Source organism: Fistularia commersonii, chromosome 3, assembly GCF_037954325.1.
Source record: "Fistularia commersonii isolate RoL2024-O1a breed Wild chromosome 3, RoL_Fcom_v1.0, whole genome shotgun sequence".
Lineage (NCBI taxonomy): Eukaryota > Metazoa > Chordata > Actinopteri > Syngnathiformes > Fistulariidae > Fistularia > Fistularia commersonii.
This window is the reverse complement of record NC_141286.1, coordinates 19,460,686-19,478,851: the sequence shown is the minus strand read 5'-3', so window position 1 is coordinate 19,478,851 and position 18,166 is coordinate 19,460,686. Positions and strand designations below refer to the sequence as shown.

Genomic DNA, 18,166 nt, shown 5'->3' with positions numbered 1-18,166 from the left:
TATATGTATATATGTGTGTATATATAGGTAGGTAGGTACTGTTGGTAGGTTTGTGTGTGTGTGTGTGTATGTATGTACCGGTATGTATGTATGTATGTATGTGTACACACACACACACACACACACACACACTCACATACACACAGGGAGGGGGGGGGGGGGTTAAATGTTATTTGATGTGGTCGAGGGGGAATTGATGAAACTCTAACCAAGTGATCAAGGCTTATTGTTCATGGATCCTCAAGTTCAATTTTAGGTAAGTTGACTTGAACTGTGTCAAGGGGCAAAGAAGGTGCTGGGTGGCTCCTCTATGCTTCACTGTGACATAAAGAATACCAGATCTAGTGTATATTAATTCATTGTCCACTGAGTGAATGTAGAAGTTCATGAGGTATCCCTTTAACCCCAACATTGTCCCCGTATCTCATATTATGTTTCTTACGAAGGAGTTGGTAAATCTGTTTTCTGTATGTTCTGCCTAAAAGATAGAAAAATGTAGTCTTTGACTGAACATAAATTGGAGTTGCGTAAGAGCTGTCAAAAAGGTTCACTTGGATTTTACTGAGCAAGTTTATATACTTCAATTGGATCTTTGTGAAAATAAAACACATGATCTAGAGAAAAAACAGAACCGCTGCCAATACCATGTTTTAACCCCTAAGTTGTCCACCTTAAGTACTGCAACTCTTAAGCTCTACCAAAATATAAACCCACTATATGCTCTGCAATAAAGCAATGATTGTAATTTTAAAATACTCAGGAAACTTAACAAATACAAAGTCTATCACAGCATTGGTGATTACAATATATCATTCTAGACAGGCACGATAGATGTTTTGAAAGGTAAATGAAGTCCTGTGGATTCTCTTGGATGCTCTCTGCATGCTCCTTAAAGGCTCGTTGGAAACTCGCAGTGCATTTACAATATTTTACTGTTGTACAATTGTACAATAGCACAGAAAAGATCAGTTGAATGTAAGTTCAAATATGTATTATTTGTAATAATAACAATCACAATAATATGTCATGCTTAATTAAAGTCTAAACAATACTCCTGGATTACAGGAGTTTTTTAGGTAAAATAAGCTGGGTCTGGATGTTAACAAATTTTATCATTTGTTTTCTTTGGATTTTAAGGTGCTGAGTCTTTTGGCTTATTTTCCTGTATTATTAATGGGGAGGAACGAGATCAGAGCCACAGAGCTGTCTTTAGGTAAGGATTTTATTTATCTATCAATCATTTATGTTGCAAATTTGGCCAATAGGGGCTACAATTATTGATTTGAATTTTAATACAACAACAAATATAACTGCAGTCTGGAAATTCTGCATGGGTCATACAGGCCACTCTACTCTTTGCACTGCAGTTGAATAGATTTTATTTCATGTTTGATAAGATTATGAGCTAAAGAATTGATTGATATATTGCAGGTGCAGTGAAATAGTTGGATATTGTTTCATTGCTTCACAGCAAGAAGGTCCACCCTTTCGATTCTAACAGAGATTCCTCCAACAGCTAAAAAAGGCAGCAGGCTATGAGGGGCCCCGAAATTGCCCAGACGTCTACATGAGAGATTGAATGGTTGATTGTCTCTATATGTGGCCCCATGATCAACCATTCCAGGGTATACCCTGCCTCTGGCCCAATGCAACTAGAAAATGCTCATTTACATTTTTTTATTTCTCCTCCCAGCTTCACATTGGCAAATATACAAAAGGGAGAAGCTGTCTTTTGTCACAGCAGTGAGACAATGACAGTATCAATAAATATGAGTATAAATAAGGGAGACGATTAAAAGATAGCAAAAGACATCCACAAATCAATAGACAACAGAGTGAACAACAAGGATAAGAATAGACAACGGAACGGATAAAAAAAGACATCAAGGGTGAGAATAGACAACTTATTTTCAAAAAAAGTCAATGCCTCAATGCTTCAAACATAAAGCCTAAATGTGCACTGTTGGTAGAGCTGTTATTAGATGTTTTCTTGTTGTTTTATTTGAACTTAACTAGTAAAGTATCGCTCATTAATCTTGCATTGAGCTTGATATCAAGATTGAATTGTATAGTTTATTCAAAAGCTCTGACGATTGTTTTCTTTTTTTTGTTTTTTTTTTCTTCAACAGACTAAGGCATCTTTATTCACAGATTCATAAAATGATTCCATTTAAATATGTAGTTTGTACATGGCATAATTCACTATTTTTTTTGTTTGTTTTGTTTTGTTTTCCTTTACAAGAACTCACACATTAAAGGAGGAAGACAAAGGTTAATTTCTAAGATCATTGATGTAGGTACTGCATTTGTCTGCATGATATTTGATGAAACACCCTGTCCTCACTTTACCTCCGTCGATCTCCACAGATTTGTTCCTCGTCATGACGACGAGTTGGAGTTGGAAGTGGATGATCCATTGCTGGTGGAGGTCCAGGCAGAGGATTACTGGTATGAGGGCTACAACATGAGAACCGGTGCCCGAGGGATCTTTCCAGCTTACTATGCCATAGAGGTCACAAAGGAGCCTGAGAGCTACAAAGGTACTGACACAAACAACAGTAATGTGTGACCGCGGAAGCTGTTCCTTGCTGTCAAATGGAGTTTGGCGAAAGGAGAAGTGTGTGTGCAGTTCGGTTATTTTCTCAGTAAATATCATTACAATAGGATGGAGTCAATCGGTAGGAACATTTTAGTGTGTAATAATTCTGTGTCAGCACTCGGAATAGTAAAGATGGAAGTACATCTGGGCTTTTAGGGTATTATTATGATCTGCTCTACTCAGTATAGTTTGTCACCTGAGAAGCAGTTGAACAAGGGAAAGAAAGATCACTATCCAGCACATTCTGGGATCTTTCCGTATTAAAGAGCAGACTCTTTTGCCAATGAAACTTTCAAAGGATTGTCAAAGTCTTAAAGGGAGGCAATGGTGTGTAGAAAGGTACATCAAATCTAGTAGCAGCAATGGGAAAAATGTATATAAAGGGTATTCATTTGTATTCAGTTCAGAATAGAGTTTCTCTGAATACAAAGAGTGACACATTCATGGAATATGTGCTTGACTAACACATTTAGATTCACAGGACATGGTAGGTGAAAGAACGGGTTAATAGAATATTAGGGATTTGTTCAGTATTTTTCTCTGTGACAGCTGAATTTAAGATACCCATATTGATGACCTTTTTTAAAAAAATAGAAAAAGGTAGATATAATCCAGGATGTACCAGTAAGACTTTGTAGGGACAGTAAATCATTAAGGATTTCTCATAATTAATTTATTTAATCATTGTACAGCCATAACTTCATAGACTCTAAGCCTTGGGTAGATTTGTGATTCGTTTTTTTTTTTTTTTTTTTTTTTACCCTTTGCAGAAAAGAGCAGCGAATGGACAGACAGATATCGAATGAAATTTCTGGGGTCGGTCCAAGTGCCCTACCACAAAGGAAACGATGTTCTGTGTGCAGCCATGCAGAAGGTTTGTGTTGTATTCTGTGTGTTTGTTTGTTTTTTGCTTTTTCCCTTATCCTTGAATTGCAGCTTGTAGAATGAAACATCAAAAGCAATGCAAGAAGACATCAGGGACTTTTCCAACTGCCTGCATAATGCCTCAACCTGCCACATGTTATGTAGTTGACTAAATTCTGGTGTTTTTTACATATATATATATATATATATATATGTATACATATTTATAGGGCAACTGCTTATTGATTAAGTAAAATTATTGTGTTTTTTCACTTTAATTTACTTATTGCAGCTCCTCAAATCTGATTGTTTATTGGAATAACAGGTTTAGTAAATATTGATCAATCAGTGCTTTCCAGGGAAGGAAAATACCTGGGTTTATTTATCTGAAAAGGAAAGGTGTACAAGACAGTGGTGAGACCAGCAATACTGTATGAGTTAGAGACTGTGGCATTGAGGAAAAGCCAGGAGGCAGAGCTGGAAAAAAATCCTTTTTCTCTTTTTTTTTTTATTTTTTTAATTTTTTTTATTTTCCAGATTGCTACTAACAGAAGAATGACAGTCAAATACAACCCGCCATCGTCCTGTGTCCTGGAGATCAGTGTGAAAGGCATTAAGCTGGGAGTTCAGGAGGACTACTACGCCTATGACAGAGTGAGACAACTTTCTTCCATTCTGTCACGATGTGCCCTGTCATCAGGTAGTTTCAACAAACTGGCATTCTAGACTGGTAGCTTCTTTTACAATGTGGGTATGTCACTACCATGTGGCCAATAAGGATGTTGATATTAGAGGCACAGATTCAGAAAACTCAACATTTGTTTTTTTTTGTTTTTTTTTTAAATAAACATAAAATTGTGTTTATTGTCTTCACTTAAAGGCCTTCACCTGCCAGTCATTTCAAAAAAGGATGCTATATGGCAGCATTAGAGCTGTTAATTTTCACCCACAGAAATTTCTATTCTGTGATTGATTAAACACATCACAAGAATGTTATTTATTTATTTATTTTCATTATTTCACTTTGTTAATTCAATTTTTCATCATGCCCTTTTTGTGTTTTCTCAACCCTACATAATTTCTTCAAGTTTAAAAGAAGAAGAATAATTAGCTTTGTGGGACTACAAATCAAGACATATGCAACTGAATCTGTTTATATATATTTTTTTATTTATTTTATTTCAAGCATTTGTTCAAATATCTGATTTCCTGAGACTAATCTAATCTTTCCCTTCATAGTGACACATTTATGGTCAAAAGATCCTTTTTTTTTCTTGACACTTGACACATTTTCATCACACAAGCATAACAAACAAACCACATCTGTATTGCTTTTCTTGATCCTCTAGTTACGCATGGAATATAAATTCCTTCTTCACTTAATACCAGTCCATTTCCCTCTCATGAGGATTGTCCCTTATCACACATAGACATCTTGGAGTTTTTTATTTTAGCCCCTATTTAGGCCTACCACCCCTCCCCGGCACAGGGTTTCTTTGTCAATGTCTGCAGGGTGCTTGTCTTGTTTCCTCCCCATAGTGTTCAAACATCTGTTACATCTCTCTCCATCTGAAGCTAAGCCCATTACAATCTTGTAGTAGCCTCTTACCCAATAATCCTCAAATTTATGATGCATTATGAAATCATTTCCACCATCCCCCAGACTTTTACAAGGAAGACTGAATTACAAATTCTTACAGTTGGTTGAGAAAAGTTGCATCAGTTCACTGAACATCTTGTTGCTGTCAGAGAGAGAGGCCATCTTAAATCAAGTGGCCTGTTGCACAGAATGACTTCATAGAAGTATGGTTTTAGATCAAACGTACTAAGGCAGAAAAGTTGATTTATGTCATGAAAACAAAAGTTCCCTGTAGAGTGGTCACATCTCAACTAAAGATGTTGCCTATTCTGTAACAATAGATGAACTCATGCCAGACATTTTTGCACATCTCCTCAGAGCAATGAGTGCAGTCACTTCTTCCAGTTAAAGAACGTATCTTTCTGTGGTTACCACCCCAAAAACAGCAAGTAAGTATCATAAATATTGTATATTCCAGTCATTTCCAAGTATTTTATCAGAGGAAAATGGTTGAAAGAAATACATTTAATTGAAATTAGATTTCTGATATAACTGCCTTGTTTTGCCTGGATACGCTAGATGTTCCATAACAGTGGCAGACACACTCTGAACATTATGTTTTAAAGGTTATTCCTGCAGCGGACAGTCTATCTACTATGCCATACCTGATATCTTTGCAGGTATTTTGGCTTCATCACCAAACACCCCGCAGACCAGAGATTTGCCTGCCACGTGTTTGTGTCCGAAAATTCTACCAAGCCACTCGCAGAGTCCGTGGGGTGAGTGCAACAGAACTTCTCTTTAGCATTGTATATTATACAGGGGGAAAGGTATACTTTTACTTCAAGTGAATCTTATCGATATAGGTGCTGCAACTGCGCTTCAGAGACTGTGTTTTAGATTGTCTTTTAAGAAGTATAAAGATTGCATATAGTATAATTGCACATTTGGGATGTCAGTATCATTTTTGCTATTTATTGCACATTAAAAACAAAAAGGAAAACATCTGTAAATCCTCACAAGCATTCTGAGCCAAGAAAGTTATGTGACTTCCACAGTAAAATTATATTTGATTAAGTTCTAAGCTTGACTGATTTACATGTCCCTGTCTTTCAGGAAAGCCTTCCAGTTGTACTATAAAGAGTTTGTGGAGTTCTCTTGCCCCACGGAAGACATCTACTTGGAATAGCCTAAGCCTGCCTTGAACCCTAGCCTGTACAGTAACTCTGTATTATAACATAGCATTGCATGAAGGACATCTTTAAAAAAACACACATACACAAACATCTGACAAGTAAGACGGAAAAGGTTTTTAATGATGTGTTTTAATCTTGGTTGCGGAAGACAAGATTGAAATGAGCCAAAAGAGGAGTATCTTTAGGAAGATATATGCAAAGTGGTGTCAGCGATGACAAGACTGTTTAGGGTTTTTGGGCTGTCTGTGGAAAGCACAAGCATTGTTTTCATCACACCCATGGCGGCACAAGGAAGCCTGTAGAACCACCTCAGGGGGTGGACAATGAAAGCACGGCCATATTGGACTGTATGACCCAGGACCTGCAACAGAGTTAGTCAGCCAAGGGGTTGAAATACAATGAACACTTGTTGAATATCAAGGGTCTGACAGAATGGTATGTTTGAAAAAAAAAAAAAAAATCATCCTGACATTGCAAACCTACACTAAAACACAAACATAGGAACGAATATTTCATGTGTTCACATAACATGAACATAAAATATCAATGTAACTGAGTAGTGATGAAAAACAAACTGTTATTAAACCAGCTATAGATCAGGCTCTGCTCATTTTGGGCAACATGGGTGTAATGGTACACATATAACTACCAAAAGGTTTGGTATCTAAAAGAGAATGACCTCAGCATTGACGCCTTATCGGAAATTCTTCACCCATTTGAAACTTTGAGGGAGACAGACGCCGATTTTTAAGCCACTTCAATTAGTGTCATCAAGACAAATGTGAGGGTGAAAGTATATTATTTGTTACCATTTACTACTTATTTTGAAAACAATATTTGCAAAGTCTCTCTGTGTTGTCAAAGGTTCAAGTGCCAACTATGCAAAAAATTTTATTTATTTCATTTCAAATGAACATATACAATATTTTATTTTTAAGAAGGGTTTAAATGTGGTTACAGTCTGAGCTAATATAAACAATTAAAAAATGTTGCTTAGCTTAATGTCTATTTTATCTAAGAAATACATCTGAGGGCAATTCTAAATCAAGATGACAACCAGCATGATTTCAAAATTCAGTATCATACTTAAAATCAACAAACCGTTATCACAAAAAGGTTTGGTTAGTTAACAGCTCAATACAGAACAATATATTGTTTTTAACAGTTGTCAGAGTTCTAAATCTGATGATTAGCATTAGGTAACTCTACAGCAGAATTGTAATTAACAAATGATCAGATAAATCTAGAGTTTTTATATATGATTTCTAATTGAGGACATTTGAGTGACGTTACCTTCAGTTCATTAGGATTTATTAGTGGTTTATTTGTCAATACTGTGCATTTGAGGCCTCAACTAAATATAATATATAAATGATGTTTCAGTTGTGTGCTGCCAGACTGATATTAGATTTTAATTCAAAACTCTTGTTTACCCTTACAACTCACTTGGGACCCTCTTATCAAATGATGTTCGGGATCAACACCTTATTTCTAGATTAAATTTTCCTACCATAAAATGTCATGCAAAGAAATCAGCAACATCAGAGACAAGTCAGTTCACGATTTGTGTTTGGTTTCTCCGCACATGATCGGTTATGCGAGTTTTGGAATGCCAAAGGAAGGATAAACTGAAACCCAGGATAAGACTGGCTATAATTGTAGATGGGAAGAAAAATGCACTGCAACGGGCCTGATAGCCGAGAAAGTTTGATGGTTAAATTGACAGCAAATTTTTACATCTGAGAAGTACACAGCAGTATCTGTTATTCCCAGTGGTTGACAATGAGTGAAGGGACAAGCCAGCTTTTTGGATACTTGCTTTATTATTAATTTTGATATCTCCCTGCCCTCTGCACATACAGAGAAGACCGCATCTATAATCTCTCATGCTAGATGACTCCTAGAATACTGGCAAGTGAGAAAAAATGGTTAGTCCCTTCAACAGCTCAACCCCCCTTGGATGCTGCGTAGAGTTCCTTAAGTGATGACTTCTTTTTGGAGTCATCATTTTGGACCAGTGTTCCACATTCCAATGGGTCTATAAAGAAATATTTTTTATTAATGTAACCACAAAAGAACAGGATATGCATGTACTTTAGGTATTCTATCAGTTGAAGGGAATGTAGGGAAACTTCTGTTAACAGTAAATAAGAGTGGACAAGCCAAGACATACTAATTACTTTCACAATTTTAGGAAAACAGTTAATGATGTGCTGAGCATCATGTGGATTATTATGGATATGTTCCTCTTGAGACCTTTATCTGCTCCTATCAGTACTGTAGTGCTAAGCTTAACAGTCCCATCATTTGCACAGTACATTTTTGCTTTTTTACTGTGTGTTCCAACTGAGACTAACAAAAGCAAAAATTACAATTTTGTTAAAATGTCAAAGTTAGAATGTCGCTTTAAAGGATGACATCAGACATTGAAATTCTGCAGTGTGTTAGTCTTGAGGTTTCCTCTTCATGGTTTTTTTTTTTCCACACCTGACCTATTTAATGCTCTTTAAGTCTGTGAATTTTGAATAGGTTCGATCCTCAGTGTAGCAGTTACAGGTGCTGAAAAGGGAGCAAAATTAAAACTGGTGTCTTCAGATCTTCACTAGTAGTGCCTCTTTTTCATCAGAATTTATCACAGCATTTTGAAAGGATTGAGTGTGTTTTGATTTAGGAATTTGAATGAAAAGTGTGATATAGGAATATAGCTGGCGCTTTTCTTTTTTTTTTTCCCCACAGCAGGTGGCTAATTGTATTGTCATATTAAAAAGTTGTACTCATACCAATACCTTACATTTAATACAACAGTAACAAAGAGACAGTTTTAAAAAAATAATTTAAGTAAAATCACATGATTAAAAGATGAATAACAACCTTATTGATTTATTTTATTTTATTTTATTTAAAAGGGAATAGAACACGGGTGGCACGGTAGCACAGTGGTTAGCGTCCTTCGTGCCTCACAGCATAAAGAACCCTGATTAGATTCTGACAAGGGGGCCTTTCTGTGTGGAGTTGGCATGTTTTCTCCATATCTGCATGGGTTTCTTCCGCGTTCTTGCAGGGAAAATTCCCCCGCATAATTGGGAGAATCATTGTTCCCCACGTCTCGCCCGATAACAGCTGGGATAGGCTCCAGCATCCCCATGACCCTGAGTGCAGCATAAGCGGAAGAAGATGGATGGATGTACCATAGCATGTTGTCCCAAAAAATATGTAAACGTTTATTTTATGAATGCATTTAAGCATTATTTGTAAGACAACAGCCCCATAATTATATATATATATATATATATATATATATATGTATGTATGTATTATCATTTTCATTAATATCATTTTTTATTACAAATCTTTACATTGTGGTTCATGACTGCACATACCACCGCCCTTTACCATATGTGCTACACACTGGCCCTCATTTAAGAAACGAACATAAAATCAAATTAGATACACAGTATGAGCTGAGTTGATGAATTGGGTAGATGAGTAGATGGTCAAAATGTTCATCAAAGCACTAAGCCTGTGACCATTTGTCCTACTTTTTAAAGGGCATAATCCAACAGACTTACATTTATCTATTTTTCGGAACTAAAATTGAAAGCTTTGCAATAAAAAAAGGAACTTTTCATTGCTATTATAAACAGCATGTGCAAATTAAAATTAAAGTAAAAAAAAACACCACAGCATGGGTTCAGATTACATTGACACTGTTAACCACCGAAGTAAGAGTGCGTGGTCTTTGATGAAATATATATTAATATTTTAACGAAGAGTATATCTTTATTTGTCAGCATATCAGATCTTAGACTGGGTCTGATTACGTTACATTGTTTGATCAATCACAATTAACTTTACTGTACAATGATTATGTGGTTTTGTGTCTGCATTGATTTCTATGTTAAGTTTATAAATGGGGGCCATTGTTTCCAATTGGAATTTTTGTGTTACACCTTTTGAGATCACTCCAATCAAAACAGAAAACCAAAGGGATCTGTCTTAAAAATTTTAACACAGAGCGGGATTCACTCCGCACAAAAATAGGCTTACAATATATTTTTTTCATTAACTTTTAAAAGATAATTTAATGACAAATTTAATATAATATAGAATGCCAGTTACAGAAACTGCTTTCAAGAGGATGTGGAAAATCATTTGAGCTATCTCGCGGTTCTTCCTCATGAAGAAAAAGGCATTGAAATTGATCTGCTGTTGCTGATCATGATGTACAAACATTTCATTTTCAAGAGCCAATAAGGAGGAATTAAACTGAAGAGGGTGTACAGTAATGCCATATATAAATAAATACTTTAATATCTGTAATTATAAACATTGCATTGTTTCAATTCAACATGTAGTAAGTGAAATGTATCTTTGTTTTGGATTTTCTAGGTGTGAAATATTTTTTATTTAAAACTTTAAAAACAGATCTGTTGTCCTGTCATTATTATAATGTACTCAGAATGTGTTTTTCAATTACAAGCAGTTAGTTGTGCCTTCTTGCTTTAGGAATCATTTTAATATGACTTCCACCAGTCACGTAAAGATGCTCCTGATATCCAGTGCACGGATGGAGGGTTTTGTTAAACTTTCTGATGGTTCATAATTGTCTTATTCTGCCTGCCCCCTTATTTTGCAAATTTGACTAAATGTAAGTAGTTACATTGAAAGAAAGAACAATATTGTCTGCAATGCTAAAATTAGTGTTTGAAGGCTTTCATTCTCTAAGAAAGTTTGACAGAAGGAGATCATCAATATAATACGCAATTTGGATAGTCATCATTTGTTCCCTTTGCAGGCAGGTGATTGGTGTACCAAGGGCAAAGGTCTGGGATTAATGAATGAAATAATGGAATACAATGGAAAGAGCTGCTTTAAAAATACATGTCTCCTTAATAAAGTAATAGCTTCATTTCAATGTTCAGTCTTTCACAGTGTGCTGTAACTCCAGTGACCACACCGGAATCTGCTGGTTAAGCAGAGTAGTCTGGGTGCCCATGCAGGTCTGTCTCCTTCCATCACAAATATTTCATCAGTGGCATGTTTTGGCAATATTCTGCTTGACCTTGGAAAAAGCCATTTAAGTAAAAGTTACTTAACATTCCAGTCCTACCTAAAAATCGTTGTAGACCAAGTACATCGGTTTACTCTGCGAAAATGGTTGAGAAATTGTTTGAAAAGGAAAACAATTCCGTGGTTTAGACTTTGCTTCCAAATTCCCTGTATCTCAACTGAGCATCTAACGATTGACTGGTTAAAAACAAAGGCAATAAATAGTGGCCCCACGTTGTAACTTACAATGATGTCAATTTTACATCCTTTTAGGGGTGGGCAAACTTTTTTACTGACGACCACAATCGGTTCTAAAAATTTGACAGAGGGGCTTGGACAAGGACTGATGGTTGTAGTGTTTATGTGAACTGATGTAAGTGGCATAGAAGTACATGTAAAGCTATTATAGGAAGGGATTTGGCCTTTAAACAAAGCAAAAATATGCAAGGCTCATTGTACAAATTGTTTTCCAAATGTATTGGTTTCATAACTCAGTAGAGCAAGTGTCCCCAAACCTTTTCCCGCGAGGGCCAAATAACTTTTCCCTTCTCTGACGGGGGGCCGGGCCAGTTTGTAACAAAAAGTGTGACAATCGCAGAGGTGTCTACATGTAAACATTTATTGTTTTCCAGAAAGCCACACATAAGCAAAAATGAACCCTTTCTGGGATCTTGACAGGAAAAAAAAAATCAGAAAATAAATGATAACATTATTGATGAAATAAATAACACATTTATGAAATAAATAATAAGCAAATAACCCTTTTCAAGTTTTTCACAGAAAAAAAGACCAAGGAATATTAACTTTCTTGTAGAAACAACTGTTTGCAGCTCTTGCATATCAAATTCACTGTGAAAACCAGAAAGCAAGTATGCTTGTAGAATGGATTTTATTCCAGTAGATGTCATTATGATTATATTTGTTTATACTCAGAATGGCTTGTTTAAGTCAGAAAAATAAGCTAACCAATATACTGTATGTTCATCCCGATAAGACCCGATATGTTGTTGATCTCTTTTTTGCCAGTGCCTAAAAGTCAGGAGTTAGTTTTATTGTGGCATTTCTCCGGATGGAAGCGAGGTGTTGGTTACTTGACTTAGATCTGTGAAGGGCTTTGTTGGTGTTCATGATGCTTAATGTCTGCTTACATATTGATAGGATGAGCACAACAACGTCAGCATCTTATACGCCGTCCTTCCTGATGTTTGAAAAGATGGCTTCGTGAGGTGAGGCATAAAAGTCATTCAGTTTAAGAGGGTTGAACTTCTCCTTTGAGACTGAAGATCGATTAGTTTCAATTGCAGTTCATGAGGTGCGGTTCCAGGATCTTGTGTCAGGGAACTCAACAGTGGCAGAAGTGACTTTTCAATCAGAGAGGCGACGGCAGAATTCTCTGTGCAGTTCGTCCAGTGATTTGCTATATTTTTTCGCATTTCGAGTTGTCTCTTTCTGCATGGCTATTTTTAGGCAATTAGATTTGTTCGAAATTTGTCTGGAGAATAAAGTCAGCCTGGATTTGAATATCCTAGCATTTGTGTACATGTCATGCACAAACTGATCTCTCCCTTGTAGCTCCACAGCAAATGCAAAGTCACAAAGCCAGTTGTTGTCACTTAGCTCAGGAAAATTGGCGATTTCCCCATTAAATCCAAAAATACGCTAACCGTTTCTTGAGCGCCCATTCTCCTAACATTTTGCCCAAATGTAACCAGGTACGAGTGGTAAAATAAGTCACTGCGATCCGCGTTGGTTTCCTCCAGGAACATAGTGAATGGACGATGCTTCATTCCCCTTGCTCATGTGAAGTGAAGTTTTACAATTGGATTCACGACATGATTAAGCTGCAATATGGACTTACACAGAAATTTCTGATGAATGATGCAGTGAAGGAAAATAACATCCTGCTCAGGGTTAGGGTTTTACTCTTTCACTTTATCCTGGATTCTTTTCAGCTGCCCAGCATTTTTTCCAGTTAAATTTGACGACAGTAGCAAGTTTATTTCAAGGTAGCTTCACTCTCGTGATGACTGCAGACACCTGGCTATAAGTCCTCTCCCTGCATGTTTCCCATCTGGGACTCTGTGGTCAAAATATCCTCCCTGAGCTCAAAACTGTTGTTAATCCCCAAGTAAAAATCAGGAGCTGAGCAGTTTATTTTATGTCATTACTGCGAGTCATGGTCCTGCATGATAATCAGAAAACTTTGTCCCCTCAGGGGAAATGGGGGGCACAAGGGGTAGCAAAGCCAACATATATAAATATGAAATAAGCGTGTAGAATGGGTGACATAGGAATCAAATAAAATAAGATCAAAATAACAATTAGACAAAAAGAAGATCAAAATAAAGTGAAAAGGGAAGCATAGAGTGGAGATTCTTGACTCCAGATAGACTGTACATCTGTACAAATGGCTGTACATCTACAGACAACTGTTCATTTACGCAAAGAGCAGAAAAAAAACTGTACATAAGTCCTCTGCATTTATATAATTAATATAGCAATACTTAGGGGGGAAGGGTGGCGAGAGGGATTTTCAAAGTCGCTGGTAGTTGAGGAGTTAGACAGCTTTGGGGACAAACCTTACCCTCCTCCTCTGGGTTTTGCAGCTGGGGCAGCAGAGTCTACAACCCAAGGGGCCTCGAAGACCAGAGACAGGATATGGGATGGATGACCTGATGGTTTGTTGGTCGTGGAGTCGAGGAGGAGTAATAAAGTAATTAAAACGGTCAGGATAATGCTGCTCACATCGAATGACCTTAGTGGCATTTTCTGAGAACCTCAGGAGGTTGTCTCAGGTTGTTCAAGGTGTTTATGGATTGAATATGAGTGAAGATTTTCTGCATGCCCTTTCTAAACTGATTTCTTCAACTTGCCTTTACTCTTGAGACACAAGAGACCTGCTGTCTCAACCATCTATTCTTTCAAAAACTTGCCTTTGGAGAAAGGCTTACTGGCCTTCAGTAATTTGAATGCCAGCAAAAACTTGCACAACTCTTGAATTGTGGTTTGTCTGTGATTTATTTATTTTTTCCTGTGTCTGTAAATTAGCCATCAACCTCTGAGCCTTGACCGCTCATTCTTGTGTTGACTGCTCACTAGCGTAGTAAGCATGCTCCATGGCAAAGTGACGGCTGATTTTGTGTTATTTTAAAACAGCAACAGTTTCTTGATGGCCGTTGGCGACTCCAGAGTATGTTGTCCAGTCCTATTAAACACACGGTACTCACTGTCAACTTTTTCTTTTCCTTGATTCGCTCATTTTTAAAGAGGGGTTCAAAGAGCAAAACAAAAAAGTGACAGAGTAAAATATGCCACCCTCCGATAAAGGTCAAAGTGTGAGGCGATCGCCATCTACTGGTGAAATTTGAGTGTTTCTGGGAAAATGTAAAATAAGTAAGTGCTGTTGTGTTTCCGACACTGTTCACTATTGCCAAGTATGTTATTTTTTATAACTGCAATTAAGAATATTTTTCTAACCTTATTTATTGTTAATACTATTTTAAGCAAGGCTTTGGTGAGTGAGCTAAGGGCTAACATTTTCTACTGCCTAAAAAAACTGCCCATTCGACAACCAAAAGAGTGAGTATTTAAAAGTCAGTGAACATGTGCAATATGTGGCTGATAAATCTGATAAAATACAACTGAGTTGCAATGTAATGGCAAGTGTTATTTCCCTGATGAGTATGTTTGGCTCTTGTGCAGACATCCAGAAACATTTCCATCCAAAAACATATTTATTTGTGACTGATGCCCCGCCAAAGAGAAAAAATCTCCTGGTATCAGACTTTAGTGGCCATGCGCTAAGTGATATCTACTACTTAAGTCCGGCCATTGTTCTATTATCCATTATTTACCTATTAAATAATATAAGAATTTCAATGGATATCCCAAGAGGGAAGACATTTAAAAAAAAAACATTCAACCAGCACTTTGAACAAAGTCACACAATGACAAGGCTGGATCACTGGTATTTATATGTTCATTGTTTTTCCATGATGTGGTATTTGTCTATTATTTTGTATTTGTTACACAATGATTTTTCAGGGGGGCTTGTGTGAGACTTTGGCATGTCAAAGCAAAGTGGAGGTGCTTCTATTACTGAATCCAAAGGAAAGTAAACAATTTAATGTCTGTTTTTTATGCATTCTTCTCTTTTAAACTTCACCTGCTGTCACTAGAGTTAAAAAAGCGTCAATATACGCTTGAGAGACCAGCTGTGGTTCTTTAGTAGCTGTCACTCTCCAGGAAAATGTCAGGGGGCAAAGGAAGAGGGCCAGGCTTCTCACCATAATCTGCAAAATATACATAATCACAACGGAAAAAGTATGAATTTATATTTATAAGCAAACGTGATGATCTAAGATGTGTTTCACTTGCCATCAGTAAGAAAAGAATACTCAGTCAGAAAGTCAGGATCGAAGAATGGCTTCAAATCCGCTAGTCCGTCATCACTTTCACTAGAATATAAATTCCTGTACAGATTTTGCTTGAATAAGTAAAACAATAAATAAAAAATGAACACATTTTATTTCCATTCATTCCATATTTACATTCCATGTATCCGGAGGTAGTAGTAGATGTTAATAATCATTACATGCAAAGCTGGGCTCTGCTGTGTTGAAACTTTAACACTTTGACATTGTTACTGTGGTTATTACAACTTTAACATGATTTGGTACATGAGGTACATAAGGTAAATTTTGCATGTTATAATTTCAAATAACTGAAATTCCCCATCCATCACAGCAGCATGAGTAGCATGGATATAATATGTCCTACCTTTGAAACACAGGAGCAGTCAACCCTAGACAGACTATGAGACAAAGAAGAATGACTAAAGTCAAATGTTGTTTCCACATCCTGACAGTCTGTTCAAAAACTGATAAGATTAGCTTCAAAAAGTGTTTCTTATATAACAGAGCAGTGTAACCAGCTAGTTCCATTACAGATCTATTAGAATAACAATAACTATCAATAATGTGATGTCATGCCAATGTTCATAGCCTAAACTGATGACATCAAATATGATCCAAAGCCTCATCAGTGATGTTTTCCTTTGAAGAATCATGTCTATGATAGAAAACAGAAAACATTTGTCTTCCTTAAGATTATGTCCAACTTTAAACAATTTCCATCTGATGTTTTTATGAAAAAAATCCAATTACATTATATGCATAGAAGATCAAAAAATATAGAATACATGTAAGGGAATCAAGTAGCACGCAAAGCACTGTCATCTGTTAAACTGTTAAAAATGAAAAAAAAAACAAAAAAAAAACTCTTTAACAGAGGCATCATCTTTTCAGATTATTAGGCCACACACACAATCTGCATTTTAGCAAGAAGGTGTCAAATGAGGTCTACTTTTCTAGCCTCTGCTTTCTACAATTAATGTCATGCAACTTGATGGCCATTGTCGTAACCTAGCATGAGCCACCCAAAAACCACCTGTGTCATTGAGCTGACCTCAGATACAGCATGAACCTGTCTGAATAAAGACATGGATGAATTATTCATAGCCTGCTACCATCTGGCGCTCTTCCTCCTTCACACTCGCCCTGTCAATGACAAACAAGAGGGAAAAGGCCAGCGGATCATCAATTGTCATTCTGGCCTTGGGTAATGCTGATGTGTAAGGCAAAGAAAGAACAAAGAGGAATTATGGTTTGCATTTGACATACAATTTAAGTATAATGTTATATCGGTTATATGCAATATTTCCAAGATGTTAGCAAAGACAAACACAAAAATCGAAATTTGATGAACTGATGAATAGAAAAGCACTACTGTAAAGGGAACCTGGTCTCATGAACAGTCACATAGAGAATTTTTTCTTTTTTTTTTTCTTTTGATAATTGAGGAAACACAAATATCATGCAAAAATTTCCCGATTGCTACTTCTGAAAATCCAATTTCTATTTTTCCTTTTGCTTTTTTAACAACAACACTGTTGTTGAATTTTATTCAACACATGAAAATATTTAACAGTTCTTTGCAAATAACAGTACCAGATGATACAGTTGATGATACTTAAGTACAAAATTATTCTCAAGTTGATGATCAAATCTGAAGCAGGGCTTCCTTCCTTCCTCCCTCCCCCAATATCAAGGCATTAAAGGCATTAAATTGTCCAAAAATAAAAAAGAACTTTAAGCTACTACTCTACCTCAACCTTTGTCCATCTCTGTGTGCTTTACGCTTCAGATTAAAACCCAGAGCCATTCCACACCTGACTCTGGAACCAGGGATATGAGTTCCATTGAGCCGGATAAAGCTGACCCTGCCCTCTTCTAAATCACTTCTGTATGTATGAGGTGTCTCAGATTCCTTCAGTCATCCCAAGCATTTAGCCTCCAAAAGATCATCAGATGTCACCACAAGAGGGCAATGAAGCCTTTCTGGTGTCTCTTTCTTCAACATGGTAATTCAGGATCACTCCAAGACACACATACACACACATACACACACATACACACACACATACACTTGTCACTTTGTGACAGCAAAATTCAGTGGAAATCAGCATTAATGAAGAACCTGAGCTACAGTAATCCTTCAACAAGCTCCTGGCTTTCTTTAAAAAACAAGGATTATGTGTGCCCAAATTCCTTGGCCACGTGTATTGACATAAGTAAATAATTGCACTGCAATGCCAATTTATAATTTCTTACTTTAAAAACGTTTAAATTTCACAGGATGAAAACAGAGTAGTTTTTTGGAGGTGTTGATGTTTCTGGAAGAGGAGTTTTCACTGTAAATATGATGGACATAATTAAATTACAGAATTATTATTGAGGAAGAGACATGATTTTTAGAAGCTGCAGAACATGAAGGGAATTAAATTTTATACTTCAATCTGATCAGCGTGGCCAGTCATTT

At 36.5% G+C, this 18,166-nt stretch overlaps 1 protein-coding gene across 3 annotated transcripts in view; it reads left to right on the top strand.

Annotated features, from left to right (window-relative positions):
* The window catches only part of mapk8ip1b (mitogen-activated protein kinase 8 interacting protein 1b), a 42,028-nt gene extending 32,130 nt beyond the window's left edge, over positions 1–9,898 (top strand). For all 3 annotated transcript variants that reach the window (XM_086143993.1, XM_086143996.1, XM_086143994.1), the window contains 7 exons: positions 1,138–1,213; positions 2,368–2,540; positions 3,370–3,473; positions 4,001–4,117; positions 5,421–5,491; positions 5,723–5,821; positions 6,159–9,898. In XM_086143993.1, coding sequence (XP_086000119.1) covers positions 1,138–1,213; positions 2,368–2,540; positions 3,370–3,473; positions 4,001–4,117; positions 5,421–5,491; positions 5,723–5,821; positions 6,159–6,231 — 713 coding nt within the window. In that variant the 3' untranslated portion in view covers positions 6,232–9,898. The remainder of the gene's footprint in view (positions 1–1,137; positions 1,214–2,367; positions 2,541–3,369; positions 3,474–4,000; positions 4,118–5,420; positions 5,492–5,722; positions 5,822–6,158) is intronic.
* Positions 9,899–18,166: the final 8,268 nt, after the last annotated feature.